This window comes from Rhinichthys klamathensis, unplaced genomic scaffold, assembly GCF_029890125.1.
Source record: "Rhinichthys klamathensis goyatoka isolate OS25496 unplaced genomic scaffold, OSU_Roscu_1.1 h1tg000151l_1, whole genome shotgun sequence".
Lineage (NCBI taxonomy): Eukaryota > Metazoa > Chordata > Actinopteri > Cypriniformes > Leuciscidae > Rhinichthys > Rhinichthys klamathensis.
The window spans coordinates 352,501-369,245 of NW_026606686.1; the positions used below are offsets into that span (position 1 = coordinate 352,501).

The 16,745-nt window shown below is 38.1% G+C and overlaps 1 protein-coding gene across 2 annotated transcripts in view; it reads right to left on the reverse strand.

Moving 5' to 3' along the window:
* Positions 1 to 16,349, reverse strand: part of onecut2 (one cut homeobox 2) — a 27,541-nt gene extending 11,192 nt beyond the window's left edge. The window contains exon 1 of one of the 2 annotated variants that reach the window (XM_056258420.1): positions 14,819 to 16,349. In XM_056258420.1, the coding sequence (XP_056114395.1) occupies positions 14,819 to 15,902 (1,084 nt within the window). In that variant the 5' untranslated portion in view covers positions 15,903 to 16,349. Of the gene's footprint in view, positions 1 to 14,808 lie in introns of both variants that reach the window. The other variant, XM_056258421.1, reaches the window with a different exon arrangement.
* Between the last annotated feature and the right edge of the window lie 396 nt (positions 16,350 to 16,745).

The following is a 16,745-nucleotide window of genomic DNA, read 5'->3' on the forward strand; positions in this document are numbered from 1 at the left end:
CCTAATATACGGATTTCTATCCCTAACAAATTTCCAAAAATCAATTTTTCGACGAGCATCCCAATGGTTTAATGTTGAATTCCTCTGAAGACCGGGATTAATCTCAGTGTGTGTGTGTGTGTGTGTGGTGCAGGAGGAAGACTGTGTTCTCTCTAGTAAAATAAAGGATCAATGTTTACTTCCTGAAGCGCTCTTTACGAGGCCCGATGGCTTCTGTTCAGACTCGCTCTGGATAAAAGCTCAGACTGCTGCTTTTGTGGAGCAGTGCATTTCCCCGTCATCATGTGCTATTCTGCTTACTGTGGCCGAAACAATCACACACACACACACACACACACTCAAGCCGTCAATGGTCGTCCACGCAACAGTGACTCCATCAGGACTGGCTCTCGTGGCGCTTTACAGTGCGATCAAAAAAGCAATTATATTATTCAAAGGGATTTACCATTTCCGCGGTGGGAGAGGGGTGTCAACTTTGGGCTTTTCTAAAAGGGGTAGGGTTCAATCAATCCGATCGATCCCTCGGTTTCCCTGGCCTTTCATCAAACGGTTAAGAGCCGCTCTGGTTTATCTTTCCTCGCTGGAAAATGTAAATCAATGTGTGTGAGAGAGGAAACGTCCAGTGGAACTGTCCTAACCGCGCCGCCGTCGTTCGCTGGATGAAACGCGTCAGCTCTGGCCTGTGTTGAGTATCAGGTTACACCCTCAGTAATTAACGAGGAACCCGAAGACTGGCCTGTTCTCTCATCACCTCGTGTTCAATCAGATGCAGTGGAATTTTATTTGTAGTAAAAGAAAAATGCACATTTGGAAACTATACTAACACATAAAAAAAATCGAATTGAACTGGCAGAATTCAACTGAATGAACTGAAGAAGAAAAAAAATAATACAATGAAAAATGAAATTTCTATTTGTCCTGGAAAAACATGAAGCACCTGCATTGAAATGTAGGCTACATTCATGAATACATTTACATTGAAATGTGTTCAGGATTGCTAATAAAATATGTAGCCTATCATAATAATAATAATTTGGAAGTTAAAAAAATCTAATACAAATCTAAGATCCAACTATAGATCTACTGATATTCAAAGAATAAATGAATTAGAATAAAAATCATTTTATACAGTAGGATCATATTTGATTTATTATTCATTCTCTGATAATTCTTGTGTGCAAAATATATATATATCTATATTAGTGCTGTTAATCGCATCTAACATAAGTTTGTTTATAATGTGTGTACATTATTTTATTTATATACTGTATATATTATATATATGTGTGTGTACACACACGCACATATATATATATATATATATATATATATATATGTAGCCTATATATGTGCACATATATAAACAAACTTTTATGTTAGATGGAATTAATCGCGATTAATCGATTTGACACCACTAATATATATATATATATATATATATATGTGTATATATATATATATGTGTGTGTGTGTGTGTGTGTGTGTGTGTGTGTGAGTCAGTCCTAGAGCTCCTCCTGTCCGATTTTAAAGAAAAATCGTGTCCATCGGAGACGTCCAATAGATTTCTTAGGCGCGCTGAAACACCACACACACACACACACACACACACACAGAGTAATCACACTGGGAAAATCTGAGTAAAACTGGGAGTTGTGAAAAATATGATACACCGGTGTTTTGCCAGATGAGAAGGTTATCTATCTTCTTTTTACTCTTTTCATTTCTTTTGTATCTGTTTTAATTTTGCTTCCCTTTATTTTGTGATTATTTTAATTCCTTTCTGACTTTCTGTAAAGCACTTTGAATTGCCATAGTGTATGAAATGTATATAAATAAACTTGCCTTGCCTATATATATATATATACACACATAGGCCTGCATACATTATACTCTGTATATTGGCTACTGATTTTTATTTAATTTATTTTTTAGAAAAAATACATATATATATATATATATATATTTGTTCTTTTAGGATTAGATCCACATTCCTGAAAGATTTTTTGACCTTTAAATGTATTTAAATCAAAGTGCCACATTTGTACATCTTTGTTTCATGTGACTAATTTTGTATCAGTTTCTCCATACTTTATTTTCTATGCAGCACAACAAAATTAAAGGCACGTTAAAGATATTTACATAAACCAAAAGTGACACGCATGACATCAGCTGAGAAGAGAAGTCTTTTCAGAGATCAAACAGTTATAAGATTACAATTCTTTACAATAACAAGCGTCGCTGAATCATTGGCTATAAAACATGTATTGAGAAAGTAAATCCGGTGTCCCGCTGACGAGTCTTCTCATCACACGCTGTAGTTTTACTCTCGTACATTATGTGCCGTGACTTCACAAAAACAAGCACTGAATTATACATGCGCTGAAAAAACCCTGAGATCAGACGCTTTACTGGAACAATCTGCACTGAACCACACTTATGTGACCAGATTTACACAATGCATCGACCGCATAAATAAAACAGATTATTGGAGTAGCCGGACTATTTCAGTCTGTCTACATCGGAAATGTCACGTTTGATTCACTGTTAGTTGCTGTGCTTGTGAAATTTCAAAGTAAATCCAACACCAATTCAGATTCAACTTACAAATATTGTGCATTATACCATATCAGCCAATTAATAATATGGCATATCTATGGAAGCTTGTTTCCGCCACAGAATAAAATTAAAAAGGTAACTGCGACTTTCTATCTCAGAATTGCGAGTTTATATCATGCAATTCTGACTTTACATCTCCCAATTGCGTGTTATAAAGTCAGATTTGTGAGATATAAACTCGCAATTGCAAGAAATAAACTTTTTCTTTCTCAGAATTGCATGTTTATATCTCGCTATTCTGACTTCATAACACGCAATTGGGAGATAAAAATGTTCTGCTTTTTCACACGTTCATGTTTCTTCAGTGTGTGTAATGTTGCAGTTCTCCTGTATATCAGTGTCAGTGTTTCTGAACTCCTGAAACGCCTCCATTGTAGTCTTGAGTTTCTTCCGGGAACGAACACGTCACAATATTCCTCATTATAATAATTCATGCGCAGAATAAAGGGGTGGGGCCTGGTTGAGTTAGTCAGTTGTAGGGCTGGGCGATATGGCTGAAAACTGTATCACGATATCAGTGTTTCATATCGGTCGATATCGATAATTATTGATTTTTTTTATGACCCATTTAAAATAAGGACCAGGAGAAAAAATATATATTACATTTAAACATTTTTATTTTAAACTTAACCTTCCTCTGATTACAATCCCAAGACAGAAATGTCAACACAACCATGGAAAACTCAAATAATTAAAATGTAAACATAAGTCTAAATTCACAATCAGACCTGCAAACTCCTCAGAGTAAAAAGGTGACAGTGGCGCGGCGGGACGTGGGTGGTGGGGGTTTGTGATCGTACGTGCCCCCTGCTTGATTTTTTTTTTGAGACATCACGGTTCGGTACGATTTCGGTACAATGGAGTGAAAAGCAAAACAGAAATATAGAAGGCATTTTTATAAATGTCTTAAGCCTTGTATTTTTTAAATAAGTTTTATTAATAAAGGCATAGAACCAGTTTATTTATAGTGCACTGATAATAGTTTTATATAATTGGTTTATTAATTAAACTAATAAAAAGATAGATATGAGATATGTTTGGTAATTGTACCTGAATGAATTTAAAATTAATTTGCTATATTTCAGATCAATATATTTGTTTTCCTTAATTTTAATTAACCCTAACTTTATTCTCAGCAGAATTATAAATAATTGATTTCCGTATAAAATAATCTACCAACACATTTCACTTTCTTTTTTAATCAACGTGTAACTTAAAAATAAACAGATTAGTGCTCTGTTTTGAGGACAAGAAATGAAAACCAATGCGATATGATGAATGTCCAAAAGATGGAACACACAGACTGTTTTACAAAGGGTTGGATAAATATGTTTTGCTTTTAAAACGGTGTGTGACAGTTGTAGGTTACAGTTTGACAAGAAATACAGTGTGACAAAAGCACAATGTTGTGTTTTATTGCGAGTATAGGCCTACACAAATATAAGTAAACACTTTGCAGACTGAATGATGTCCTGTATTAACAAAATGACGAAGTATGTTTTTATGTCTCCACTGTTCGATCGCGCCCGCGTGTCTCTCTCTCTCGCGCCCGTGCCTACTCTCTCTCTCTCTCGCCACACACACACAGACACTCCAGCATTGCAATCTTGACATCGCAGCCTGTTCATTATGCTGTGTTCACATCAAACGCGAATAGAGCGAATTATCCAATAATGTTTCGCAATTCTAGCCTGCATGGCATGCAGATGAAGGGCACTCATTTTCTGCTTATCAATCGCCGGTTACTGAAGAAGAACCCAGCAGCACGAGACAACGATGGCGCAACCAAACAGACACGTTACATGATTGCCTGAGCGTGTCACTCCCTACGTTGCTAGGTTACCAGAGAGCGAGTGCCTTTGATAATGCAACCAAACTTGCTTCGCAACCTGTGGTTTCTTCCGACGAAGAAAAAAAATATCGAACGTTTTATCGAACACATTTTTTTATTGATATCGATCACGTGTCTATCGCGATACATATCGTTATCGTTTTATCGCCCAGCCCTAGTCAGTAGTGTGTTAAACTGGTGGTTATGGAAAGGGGCGGGACATTTCCCAAACACACTCGAAGCGCTCGACCAATCACAGCACACTGATCCAGCCGACCAATCAGAGCACAGTGTGCTTTTCAGAAGGAGGAGCTTCATAGAGACAGGAAGTAAACAGAGCGTTACTGCCAGACTGGGAAGAGAGGAGCCGCAACAATGGAGAATATGAGGAAAATAATCAACATTCAAGCGGGAAAACCTGTTCTAGTAGAGACTAAAACACAATCAAGACTTTAAATTTCCCATCTCACGCATCTGATTAGAAAAAGTGAGGCCTACAGTACAACGAAACAGAGGAGGAGAGTGAGGGAGGCGGTGGGTGACATCAGATCAATATTTCGCCACAAAACACGATCAGTAATGATGTTTTCACTTGTTCGGGTGAAACCTCCCCATAACAGATGAGAGAAAATCACTTTTTTTTAATTCGGCTAGTGTTTCATACTCTCACAGACGTGGGATCTCTCGTGCTCAAACGCTTCCCATCTCAATATCAACCCTTTTCTAGGCATGTGTGTGTGTGTGTGAGTGTGTGTTTTTTTAGAGCGAGAGGACTTGCTAAATGCATTATGCTGTAGTCTTGCACTTAGCTGTGTCATTCTGTGCATGTGCGGATATCCTTAATGTGGAGGCCGGACACCTCGCCGAGAGATGGAGGAGGGGAAGAGAGAGAGAGAGAGAGAGAGAGAGAGAGAGAGAGAGAGAGAGAGAGAGAGAGAGAGAGAGAGAGAGAGAGAGAGAGAGAGAGAGAGAGAGAGAGAGAGTCCCGCGTTTACTGCAGTGGATCATCTCGCTTCGGCCATCAGCGCCAGCTCCAACAAATACAGCAACCCCGAAATGCATTCATTCAATAAAGATGTGAGTGTGATTCATTAGATCAAGTATACGTGAAATGCAGCAGGATATTTTCTCTAGTCTTGATGTCTTTTAAAGTCCCCCTGTAGTCAATCGTTTCATCTCTTTAAACTCATCTTTGATCACCAAAATGACATATTTAAAAGTTTTTTCCTTGAAAAAATGTCTTCATGTCTTAAAATATCTTGAATGTAACTCGACACCCCTGCCTCATTTAGTATTTGCGGTTCTATGAATATGCAAATGAGCCCCGCCTCCACTCACTCACTCAGCTCAGAGATCCACTGGTTGACGATCACACGTTGATCTGATTGGTTACAAGGTCGTTTGTGACGTCAGAAACACCAGCGATTTCAAACCGTGTTTTTGAGACTCGTGAATTTACACATGGTGTGTCTTAAAGCATATTAAAAACACCACATAGACACATAAACAACATTAAAAGCTGGATTTCCACCACAGGGGGACTTTAATCAACTTTGGTGATTTTAGAACTATTGTTGTATCATTTCAAACCATTTATTTAGTTTGTGCATCTATGTTTGCTGTGATATTTGACATCCAGACATTTTTAAGGCAAGACACTAGAGGTGAATAAAGTAAAAATCTTAACTAATAAACATCACCATAAATAAAGGTTCTTTTATTGGCATCTATGGATCCATGGAGAACATTTAACATCCATGGAACCTTTTAATTCCACAAAAGGTTCTTTATAATATATATTTTTTTAAATTCACACTAAGATATATATATTTTTTTATTATTATTTTTAGGGCTGTCAAACGATTAATCGCGATTAATCGCATCCAAAATAAAAGTTTGTGTTTACATAATATATGTGTGTGTACTGTGTATAATTATTTTGTATATAAATGCACACATGTATATATTTAAGAAAAATATGTTGTTTATATATAAAATGTTTATATTTATATAAAATATACATTATATATAGGCTACATTCAGTCTATATACAGTATATACATGCAAATATTTCTTAAATACACATGCATGTGTGGGTATTTATGTATTAAAAATAATTATACACAGCACACACACATATATTATGTAAACACAAACTTTTATTTTGGATGCGATTAAGCGTTTGACAGCCCTAATTATTTTATATTATTTACAACTGATTTGCTTTGTGGAACCAAAATGGTTCTTCTATTAAGAGTGTAGTTCATTTATCACTGTATATTCACAGTTTTTAGGAATAAAAAGTTCTGGCAAATGATATATGAACAAACCCTCAGAATATAGATGTAATAAATAAAGGTTCTTTTTTTGGCATCTATGGATCCATGAAGAACCTTTAACATTAATGGAACCTTTTAATTCCACAACAGGTTCTTAATAGTGTAAAAAATATTATTTTTTACAACTGATCAATGAATAAAATGTTCTATAAATCTTCCGAATGACATATGAAACCTTCAGAATAATATAATTGTAAAGTCCGGTGTAAGTGCTGCCGAGACTCTCTGACGCAAATAGATAAAGTGCAATAAAATAAACACTTAAACTGTTATACAGAAACTAAACAGCCCAAAATGAGCGGTGCATTTCAGGATCGCTGTATCGCTCGATCTCCATGAGGGACAGAACAAATGTTCCCTGATCAAGTGAGTAAGAGGTCAGAGTTCATCTGACATGATGACATCAGTGGTTCAAAGGTTTGTTGCCAGACAGAAACATCAGCACACTGATACAGCCAATCAGAACGCTCACAAACAATGCTGATGAGGTAACACTCGACAACAACATCAGCCCGTCCAATCAGATTCACAAACACACTGAATGCTTACGAGCGCACAGATAAACAAGCAACACTGATTACTGGAGATACACACATTTGGAGCTGAATGTTTTTTGTTACTCGTATCTTTGTTTGCCAAGAAACAACCTGACTTTAAAGTGCACACTGATTGCATCACATCCCGAAATGAAAATTTGGTAAAACTTTACAATAAAGTCCCATTAGTCTAATGCATTAACTGTGCTGTGTTTGTTTTTCTGTACAGCACTTTGGTCAACTTTGGTTGTTTAAAAGTGCTTAACAAATAAAGTTGGATTGGATTAACTAGCAAAAACTGCTGAGCAATCCTTATTTATTCACCTTTGTAGTCTATGTCAGCTCAAGTCCTTTAAATAATACTGACAGATGCAACTTTTGATTTTAATAATGTATTAGCAAATTAACTTAGATTAATAAATGCATTTTCACTGTTAGTTCATGTTAACTAAAGCTGATAACAAATAGAGTGCATTCATTTTCTTTATAGGGACGCTGATTTTTAATAATAACTTATAAACGTTTAAAGTCAGCTCTACTGTGAGTTACAAGGTGGTTAATCGATGGTCTTTTGCTTCCGTTGAAGCCGTTAGCCTGCATTATTTCAAAAGATAATCGTGTTGAACAGCCAAATTTGTGGTGAAAACTACATTACCCATGATGCTATACAGACAATTCCACCAATCAGAGAGTCGAAACAAGATCTCGTTAGCTCCGCCCACTCCCATCAAGCACTGCGAATGACATAATCATGTCCCTATGCTTAAATATTTGAATATATCTCCATATGTCATCATTTGTACACTTTCATGTTGTTCCAAACAAGACTTTAATTCATCATTGGAACACAAAAAGCAGATATTAAGAAGATCCAGTCTTTTCCACACAACAACGGTATTCATTTAGCTATCAAGCTCCATTAATAACCAAAAACACTATAAATCACATCAACAATCCATACGATGTCAAACAAACGTACTTTATGGTCCTCGTTTGGAGCTTGACAGATGTGGTTAATATGAAAATGTCGTGTGGAAAAGAGTAGCATGAAGATTTTGCGTTATAAGGAGAGATATTGCAGATGCATGAACTGCTTCAGGGAGATGTTAGTCACTTTGGATAGAAACAACTGCAATGGGTTTTCTATCATTCCTCGAACAAAAGCACTATTTAAAAGAACATATCTGTAAGAGCCAACTGTAAATAATGACTGCGATTCATTACGCAAGTTCTTATCATCTCCTCTCCTCTGGAAAGCAAACATGAACTTTTCTCTTTCCTCATAGCTGAAGTTAAACGTTGTTGCCTATTCTTTTAGCAAGAGTGGTGAATAATAATCAAGGAATTAACTTGTCATGCAGCGCACACAGGTTTATTTCTATCATTCATTTGCAGATCACTAACACACAAGCCTCACGTAAAACCAGGCTGACAGAAAAACTGTGAGACGAGCGAATCCCCCACAGATTCCCTCCAGTGATAAGAACATGTTTTTGCTGGATGTTCGGCAGCTTTGCTGGAGGTTTTGTGGGGTTGAGAGACCGAAAACGTTGGCCTTTGCTCCGGCCGGCGCTGATGATCCCCAATCACGAGACGTTCATAATCACAACCTCCAAACACCCACTGCACAAACACACTGAGCTAGAAGATATACGAGGAGGACAATACACACAACGCCTCGCAAAAGCATGAGAATATGGGATTTAAATGTTTAAAATGGTAAAACGAGGCACTTCTGGCATAAAACAAAGCATGCTGTCATTAAAGCAATGGCTCTTCAACATTACTATCATTTCTCATGAAAAATGTCAGACTTTCTGTTGAAGTAAAATAAAATGTTTTATAAAATGTTGAAGTAACCCGACTTCTCTGATTGATTGAAACGGGGGAAAAAAATAAAGATACTCATTTAACATGATTCAATGTTCAGAAAGCTATAGATGAGTGAAACAAATACACTACCAATATAAAACACCAAACCATAAGTAATAAGGTAACACTTTATTTATTTTATGTACCTACTCACTTAATAATGTTGGATTAAAAATAACCCAACGGGTAGCCCAACTATGGGATGGTATAGCACCTTCCCAACTGTGGGTTATTTTAACCCAATGCATTGGGTTAAAAGCCAGTTGGGTTAAAAGTAACCCAACAGTTAAGTTAACTATTTATTTGTATTTATTACATTAATAAGTACACTTAGTTTTCAACACAGATTATTTATTTGTATAAAACAATAAATATGTCTCCACATTTATATATAAAAAATTACAAATTAAATATCGGGGAGTTAATGTAAATATACATAACTGTGTACATAAATTCAAAATACACAAGTGTACATACAAGCATGTGTATTTAACCCAACAGTCGGGTTATTTCTAGAAATGACCCAACGATTTTAAAAATGACCCAACGTTTTTGAAAAAATAACCCAACATAGTGACCCAATATGTGTAACTCAACGGTTGGGTTAAAAAAACAACCCACCATTTTTAACTGTGTACTATAGTAATAAGTTTAACAGTAGATTATGCACAATTACATGCAATTTACCCTAAACATACATGTTGTTACTTAATATTACACAGTACTTAAGGACACCTTAAAATAAAGTGTAACCAAGAATATTATTATCTCGATGGAATATATAGTGAAACACAGATAAGGTAATTTGGACAGAGGATATGGTGCAGTCTGTCATGATGTTTTACTTGTAAATTTGTATGTGAAATGTTTTTTTATGTTTCTTTTTTGGATGTTTCTTTATCTGCAAAACAAATTTACCTACGAACGTATGAAATAAATATACCTTACCTTACCTAAGTGTGAGTTTGGTCAATTTAAACATATTCAAACGCCTTAGAGTTTCAGTACCGTCCACTAGAATAACAAATAAAGCATAATCCTAGTAATATAATAGGCGATGCTAATTTTCCACAACCGTAATGTAATGTCAGGACATCTTCCATGTGATTGAATTATACCCTGTTTTAAGCAGATTGACAAAATCAGTCGTTCAATCATATTTCCGCCGGGATTATTTCACTCTCTCGGCCCGGGTTACGCACTCATTGGCTTGAGAAGAGAATCTCATCACTAAAAAAGGTCCTTCAAAGCAGCGTAAAGCCATTATGATTATCCGAGGCGAGCGTCCCGGTCTCTGTGAAGGTCACCGGGACACATGCAGGCCTTCTCCACATTAAACACCCTGCTGGAAAACATCCACGCTTGGTTATTCCCTCATTCCACGGCTCTGACGATCGTTAGCGTCGGCTCGCGGCTCAGAATAGCCCGTCCGGAGTCTCTTTAGCGTGGAGTCAGTCGCTTTCTGCTGGGAACCTTCCTCCAGCGTCAGCTTTACTGGAACAGGTCCGGATCGGGTTCCAGATCAATGCGAGCTGGGTGCACACGTTTATGTTATTGTTGCCAGCATTAATGCCCTTTTAATCTTTAAGAGATTACACGCATTGATCCGCCGTCGTTCAGCAACACATATTTGTTTGAGAAAGTGACATAACTCACACACGTTACCGAACGAACAGGACGAAAATAAACTGGTATTTTGAGCTGGTTCTGCCCTCATCAAGCAGAAACCGATCCATGACTGTCCTGGCATTGAAGATATGCTATGCTGGACTATATTACTTCTTTGCATCTTGGCATCCAAACCAAAAGGTCACAAGCTTAACTATATATCCGCCAGGCCGGGTCATTTGGGGTCTATGCATAATTTGCATAGTATTTTAAGAGAATTGCATAGGGCATGCTGTGCAATTATATACAGTATATAATATATTTGTTTGCATATAAACCAAAAGTCACATCCTCAGTGAGACAGATAGATATCTATAGCAAGATATCAGCCAGGGATATGCGAGTCTATGCACAATTTGCTACTTTCAAGAATTTTAAGAGAATTGCATATGGACATGCTGTGCAATAAAAAATAATAATTTCATAGTTTTGTTTTAAATCATTAAATCACTATTAGCATTTATCATATAGATGCATTCTATTGATTGTCGACCACTTATTCTACCAATATAACCGCAGTGAAAATCTGGGACTTTTTTTTTCATGCAAACCTGGAAATAAATGTTTTTGGATATTAAAAAAAAAAGGTAAGACTTTACAATAAGGTTTGATTTGTTAACATTAGATAATGTATTACTAACAATGAGGAACACATTTGTTACTGTATTTGCTAATCTTTGTTAACGTTAGTTTTAATAAAAATCCAGCTGTTCATTGTTTGTTGTTAGTTCACAGTGCATTAACTAATCTTAACAAATGCAGCTTTTGATTTTATTAATGTATTAGCAAATGTTGAAATTAACATTAAAAAGATGAATAAATGCTGTAGTTCATTATTAGCTCATGTTAACTAAAGAACCTAATTGTAAAGTGTTACCAAAAAAAAGTATTTCTAGGATCAAATGTCAGTACATGAGTGTCACTGATCATGTGACAGACTCTTTCATAATGTTTTGCTGTTGCAAATACCGAGACCTTCACAAATACAACTTTTCACTCACATTGTGATGCTGATAATATCATTTGTAAGTGATAGTTGTGCTAAGACTTTCCGCTGTATCTAAAGGTGTTTATCTTCTCTATCTTGCTTGTGGTCTCTGTCTGAAAAGCTCAAATGGAGAGAGAAGGCCTGGCATAGGTTGGAGGTATATTTATCCGTCTCTTATTTACGGGCCGGGACCCCATGTCTCTCCAGCACCTGGGCTCTTTTTCAATCTCCCCGTCCTGACTGGTATAGCAGCGCTTGTCCGCTTTGATCATGAAGTTAATAAAGTTGTGTGTGTGCAGGACGGCACAGGCCGAGGTTTGTCTCACGGCTGATTGCTTGTGCGCTGAGACTGGAATGAGCTCCAGTCAGACGACACCTTTCATTTGACTAGATGAATAGTGCAGAGACAGGCTCGTTTCAGCCGTGACATCACACATCTGCACCGCAACAAACATTCTCTTTAGAACCTTCGAGTGTTCCGAAGGCGCTTCGTGGAGCATATGGAACCTTTTAGCGGTTCCAGTCATTTTAACTACATTTTATCATTTAAAACATACTTTATCACTTGAAATAATCGGTTAAACATTATGCAATAATTTAAGACATTTCTCCTTGTATAGAACATTTTAGCGGTTCCCATCATTTTATGGACTTAGTTTTTAAATTGTAATTACATTTTATAATTTAAAACATACGTTATCACTTGAAATAACTATTATTTAAGATATTTCTCCTTGTATAGAACCTTTTTTTCTTTTTTGGCATAAAATGTCTTTAAAATTAAGTCAAGAACCTGAGAGTTGTGTATAGAACTACACTGAACCTTTCCATACGAGTGAATGCCTTCATAACTTTCATGAATAAGACATAATTCAAATATCCATGACATTTCAATACAAATCATTGCAAATTGAATTTGAATGAAAATAGTAAATGGACTTAAATGACCGCGGCACTCAAGTTGTGCAAATATAGCTGAAGATTAAAAATGAACAGATCTTCAATGAAAGCACGGAAATATGACCGTCACATGATCAATGACACTCATTCCTTACATTTGATTAGTCGCCTAGAAATACTGCACAATCAGAAATATGTTGTTTATTTACGGATTTAAATATTGAAGAATATTTTTTAAAAATTGCTGGTGATTTTGGACCCCACTATAGGCCTCTATGAAGATAATAGTTTCATGATTTTCACCTAAAGTCAGTTATAATCTGTTCAGCAGTATATAAAGGCTTAAGAGTTTACAGCGAGGTCGTTGTGCTTGCATACATGCACGTAAAGGTTTAATTCGAGCACGGTGAGCAATTCTCCCTTGGTCAGACATTTATGATGTCATTTATGATGTCATGATGTGCAACTCCTCATTGTTTGTTTCACATTCTTTCCCCCAAACGCTGAACAAAAGGCAGGTGCTGGGCTGCACATCTCTGCCTGTTTAACCCGAGACAAGGTGACGTTTTGTGCGTTGAGCTGAGGGTCACGCAGAGATTTCTATCAATAATTCATCGAGCCGCTGCAGCCTCTGTTCTTCTTTTCAATTCCCCTGCAGATCACATAATACCTTCCCCCCAACCCAAAGCCATCTGTGAGACCAGAGCCCTGCAGGGAAACAGCATTAAAGCACCTAACATCTCCAATGAAGCTTTACAGCCTTCTGGTTCAAATCATATTGTTGGTGAAAGAAAGATGCATTTGTTTGTTTACAAAGCAATCACCTTACAGGGACTCTGTTCAGAGCATTTCATCAATGCATGTTCAAAGAATAAATGACACTCACAGTGGAATGTTTTGATAAAGATGCCTGTGTTTCGGTATGTGCAATTGAATTGAAGTATTGTTGGCTCAATCCTCACGCTCTTCCTCCAAACCCTTTTGTTGACAACTGAAATAGTTGTTATTTCAGAAAGATACAGTTTGTTTTTTACAGAAACAGCTGAAGCCGTAATGCTCAGGCTATATGCGTCTGTGTTGCACAATGCATGAGGCATCAGAGCTGTCCATTATTTCAGTGAATAATTGTGCATCACCCTACAAATTAAAAATCAATACGCACCAAGCTTTTATTTTAATGCACTGATAGGATGCTATTCAACAGCACGACACCTACAACACATCCAAACTACACTGAAGCTGGAAATCCAGCTCTTGCTTTTTCTTCTTCAGCCGAACAAAGGAAAAGGGGGTCTGCACCGCCCATCGCTAGAGGGGGCAACAAGCCTGATGTAGCGGGGCAGGAGAGGGAATAACAGTCCAGTAATTACCAACACATCCCTATTCAGCACCTCTCTGAAAGGCTTTTCTTTAACACACACACACACACACACACACAGACTAAAGCGCCACATCCACCAGCCTAACTTGTGTTTACTGAATATCTTGAGTATTTTAAAGTAAATGTGAATGTGCAGGTAAACAATAGACACGCTGCGGATCAAACTAAAACATCAGCTATTCACTCTTAAAATAAAGGGTCTTTATTGGATTCTAGTTCCACGAAGAACCCTGGAATCTTTTCATTCCACAAAAGGTTCTTTAGATTTTCAAAATGTTCTTTATTCTAAGCAACAACAAAAAAATATATTTTTTTATTTTAAGAACGGATCATTATTCTATGGGGAACCAAAAATGGTTATTTTATGACATCACTTTTGGAACCTTTTTTTTAACAGTGTGTATATATTAACAATACCTGTTTATAAGTGGTGGTGCAAGTCTAGACGTTTATAAAAACAAAATAAAAAAACATTTGTGCATGAATTAAACAATGCACATTAAATGTCACGAAACGCTATAAGCCTTTAGAAATAAATACATGATGCACACAAGTCAATTAATGTGCATTGTATACCTTAATAAAATAAAATAAACATGATGATAAGGGTTGATCCTCTACTATATTGCCAATCAAAATCTCCATTTACACGAAAGATTGTTTAAAAAAGCAGATACCTTGTCTTACCTGCAAGCCGAAGGGCCGACATCCTCTGAAACTCGGGCTCCTGTAACCACTTCCACATGCGGCGAAACGTCTCTCGGCCGGACTTGAGTTTACTCCAGGGTTTGGGGTTCCGCAGGAGGTCGGACAGGGTTCCCTGCGAGCGGCACAACACCCGCTGAGCGAAGATGGCTTGCGGGATACTATAGCGCTTCAGCTCGGCCGTGATGCGCTGCGCCACTTCTTTCGTGTTGATCTCTTCCAGCTGACCCGAGCCGCCAGAACCCGGCGCTCCGGAGGAGGAGGGCGGTCTGTCCCGGTTGGAAGCCAACACGGGCCCGTGGGATTGAGGGTGGCACCCGTGCATCCCGTTGAGATGCGGCATCATGCCCGCGGTGGGGCCACCGAGGCCTCTGGAGAGGTGCTGGTCCCCTCTGGCCAGCATGGCAGTGTGTGCGTCAAAGTTGGAGCTTAGCATCTTATCGTGCCCGTGCGCGCCGTAATTGTGGAGCGTTGGTTGCGCGTTGTGGATGTTACCCAGAGGGGACAAGCTTTGACCCATCCCGCTCATATCTTTGTGGTAGGGGCTGTAGATGTTATTCATGGCTGGTAGAGTCCTCTCGTCCCGCATGAGAGTGAAGCTGCCGCTCACATTCCCAGAGAGACGCTGGTGGTGGTGGTGGTGGTGGTGATGCGGATGGTGGAATTTGTCGGATACTGTGGAAATGGGAGGCAGGGGCTGAAGCGGGGTCAGGGTGGTGTATGTGCCGCTCATCCCGGGTGGGGAGGTGTCGCACGGCATGCTCATGGCGTGATGAAGCGGTAAAGAAAGCTCCGGACGATACTCTCCTCCCGCGCAACCTCCACCACCACCACCGTCCAGTATCGATGCCATACTGGACACCATCGCGGAGCGCGACGGCGCAACGCTCAGATCCTGGTGTATCCGTAGCGAATTGCGGTTGTGATGAGGGCTGTGGCTCATCAAGTCCTGCTCATGGCTTATTCCGGCATGTAGGTTGCCAATGTCCATTGTCATCTCTGGGTTCATGGCGTACGCATCCAAATCCTTGGCCAGGCATCGATAGGCGGTATAGGCAGTCTTCATTCAGTCCATTGATTTATGTCCAGCTTTGTGCTAGGGATGGGTTTTCTCTCCTTTTTTTTTTCTTCTTTTTTTTTTTTTCTTTTTTTTTTTTGGTTGTGCTAAGGCCTCTCGGTTTTTTTTCTAATAAATAAAAAACACCGATCTCTATCAGACGGGCCAGTGCTGATTTCTCCCCATGTCCGAGCCCTCTACTCCTCCTGCGTCTTCTGTTTGGGCAGCTGGAGGTGTTCGGGGTGGGCTTTGCTCCGCGCGCACCCGACCCTGCTGAAAGGGGAGGAGACTTCGCCTTGACTGACGCGCCACCCGTCCAATCGCGTTGCTCGTGAGTGCAGCTCATTAGCGCTCTGGCCAATCGCTGAGCCCGTTCGGAGCGGCTGTCTTTGCATCTGGAATCTGGCGTCAGACGGTCCCTTTACTGTCATTCCGAACGGATCATTTCATCCTCTACACAAACATAAAATTCACATAAACACAATCACACAATATCATGTGCAACTTAACTGTAAAACAACAAATGCAGAACAAACTTCTAATGTAGGCTACTATTTATTCTATAGGCTATTTTGTGCATTAGTGTGTATTTTGCGTATTGGGCGAATTAGTGCATGTTTATGTTTTTTTTCTAACTTACTGTAAAAAAAAAAAATATGATCAATGAGTTAATGCACCATATGTTTTTTACATTGTTTGAACTCATCAAAATAAGTTAAGCAATTTTCAACTTTTTTTTATAAGTTATACAAGATTAAACTCGTTTTTTTAAGTCAGTTTAATGTAATTTAACTTATATGACTTAAACATCCAAGATGATTGTACTTAAAAATTTTAAAAAATATTTAGTCT